General features: G+C 41.0%; 1 protein-coding gene across 1 annotated transcript in view; it reads right to left on the minus strand.

Moving 5' to 3' along the window:
- GYG1 (glycogenin 1) overlaps nt 1–1,916 on the minus strand; it is a 10,026-nt gene extending 8,110 nt beyond the window's left edge. The window contains exons 1-2 of the mRNA XM_010004726.1: nt 1,669–1,916; nt 931–1,093 (exon numbers count right to left, since the gene is read on the minus strand). Coding sequence (XP_010003028.1) covers nt 931–1,093; nt 1,669–1,764 — 259 coding nt within the window. The 5' untranslated portion in view covers nt 1,765–1,916. The remainder of the gene's footprint in view (nt 1–930; nt 1,094–1,668) is intronic.
- Nucleotides 1,917–2,676: the final 760 nt, after the last annotated feature.

Below are 2,676 nucleotides of genomic sequence, written 5' to 3' on the forward strand. Positions count from 1 at the left end.
TCTTTAGGAGGCCACACACAGGATTCCACACAGTAACAGATTGTTCTGCAGACTAAGAGCAACATCTAGAATTTTTACTTTTTACAGAGTACTGCAAGATAAGTCGACAGGCTGTTTTGCTACTCAGAGTTCCATTTTATAGTTTCATTTACTGAAGTTTTCTATAGCTTTTTCAGTTACTTCGCTTTGTACCACTGTGGTTACTTGAAGACCGTTAGTGACAGGAGACAGTGGCAGTCATTCAGAAGCCTTTCACTACAGCAGCCTTCAAGCAGCATAAGTATTTACTGCAGTGTTAATGGATTGGTGAGGAGACTTGCAGGACAGCAGAACTTGGCCTCCCAAACTTAAAATCTGGCACAGTGGCCAGTCTCAGGTGACCTACAGCAAGAAGCAGCAAAGGCTACATGCACTTGGTATTGGGGAAAAAAGACAGTCACCACCCTGTAATGACAGAAGGCTTTCACATAGCATATGAAGAGACAGTTGCATCTTCAAATGTTTGTCTGAAGCTGCACTCAAATTGATCACTACTGTTTTTTCCACAGCAACTTGAGGTGGCATAGAACATTCAAGCCTTTAGTGTCAGCAATGCATGAAGCATAGTACTGCGATTTCATTTGTTAACGCATGCACTGTGCTTCCTGTACCTCAAGATTTCTTGTTACCTGATTCTACATTGCTAATGCTTACAACTGCTAGTTTGGAGGCCAAACTTGGAGGTATTTTATTTTAGGAAATGTGAAAAAAGTGGGTTTATTATGTATTGTAACGACAGCCTCTATTACAAGAAAGATAACTTTTGTGCAGTTACACTAAGTTTAGAATTCAGTCCTAGAGGCCCCCTGACATATGTAGTTTCTGAGCCATCCCAACCACTATCATCATTTTGGTCCAACTTCTTCTATTGAAATACAAATTAATACATACCATCAAAGCTGCCTTTTTCTGCTGCGAACTGTAACAGCTGATTGTATGTTTCAATGGAAGGTTGGTAAACAAAAACTCCCGAATTAAAACAGTCAGGCCAGCCTGGATCTGGTGCTGCAGACAGCTCTTCTCTCTCAAAAAGCTCATCGATATTTGACAAAACCTAGTTGTAAAGGGGGTAAAAAATTGTTTTCTAGTTTTCAAGTTAGGAATTGAAGTATGACTGATGTTTTAATGGATTTTGACATCCATCTTGAGACATGAAAGAAAGATCTCATATCAGTGTTTTCTTGTCTTAAGGAAGACAATACTTTATGGACATAGTCACAGGATGGTTTGGGTTGGGAGGGACATTAAAAATCATCCAGTCCCACCCCCTGCCATGGGCAGGGACACCTCCCACCAGACCAGGTTGCTCCAAGCCCCATCCAACCTGCCCTTGTCCAATTCCAGGGATGGGGCAGCCATAGCTCCTCTAGGCAACCTGTTCCACCACCCTCATCATGAAGAATTTCTTCCTAGTGTCTAACCTAAATTTTTTTTTAGTTACTTGTTCAATAACAAAAAGACCCTATTAACCCTCCTCTTAAAAAAAAAAAAAGGCAAACAACAAAAACAACAAACCACTAACCTCCACTTGCCCCTAGAAAAGCCCTAAACAACAAAACTGAAAACAACGCACAGAAAAAACAGTCCAACAACCCCCATACCAGGTCATTATGAGACATGACAACTTACCATTGTGTCTGCATCCATGAAAACACATTTTGAAAACTGTGTCAGTTCCCAGCAGTGGAGCTTGGTTAGAGTGACACCCAGCTCAGGTCTTTTCATTAATGCCAAGTGTGCTGAATCCCCACTGTCCAAGACATTTACTAGTATGACTTCATCAAAGACTTTTTCCAGCACTGTCCTGGGGAAAGAGGCAGTTGCCAAGATTTAGTTCTGTTGTTATTCCAGCACCAGACCAGGTGACAGATTGCATAAAGACAAGCGGAGTAACAGGGAACCTGGCAATAAGATTTCAACTGCATGTGTTGGAATGCACAAGAACACCTGTGTGCTTTGAGGTTTCCAGTAATGCACTTGTAATGGGCATGTTTTGGGAAACACAGAAGTTTGAGTTTTTATTCCAAAAACAGGGCTTTAGCTGGCATTGCTACCAAGTCCAGTAGGTCCTGGCTGTATAGTACAAACTTTTCATACAGCTTTTTTTTTTTTTCTTTCAGCCAGACTCTGATTTTTGGCAAGGTAAAGTCTACTTTGAGCAGGCATTTAAGAAATGGGAAACCATTAAGAGTAGCTTGAGCAGGACAGTAGCTGAATGCTAAACAGCTGAAACAGAAGTTTATGCAGTAGTTATGACAACACCTTTTGGATTTGCAACTGTTGGGGACATCTGACTAGACCCAGTTGCTAAAACATTCTCTATCCCTTAAAGCAGCATTTTGACCTAGTATCCTGTTCATTTAAGGGTGACAAGCTTTCAGACAACGTAGTGAAATTGTGTGGTAGATATCCAGCCTTTGCTTTACCATCAATAAAGCCTTACCATTAGTTTAAGAGAGGTTAAGGAGTTAATGCTGCCTAAAAGAAAAGGATCTATAAAGTCTCACTGTTCTGCAGAGTATCTTGAACACTCAACAATTACCAGTACAATTTGAGCCACAGAGCGTGCAATGAGTTTTAGAACTCAACCTTGCTAGGCTGCCTTTGTACTGACTGTTTGGTATGGACAGTTGCTTC

This window comes from Chaetura pelagica, unplaced genomic scaffold (assembly GCF_000747805.2).
Source record: "Chaetura pelagica isolate M959 unplaced genomic scaffold, ChaPel_1.0 scaffold829, whole genome shotgun sequence".
In the NCBI taxonomy this organism is placed as follows: Eukaryota; Metazoa; Chordata; class Aves; order Apodiformes; family Apodidae; genus Chaetura; species Chaetura pelagica.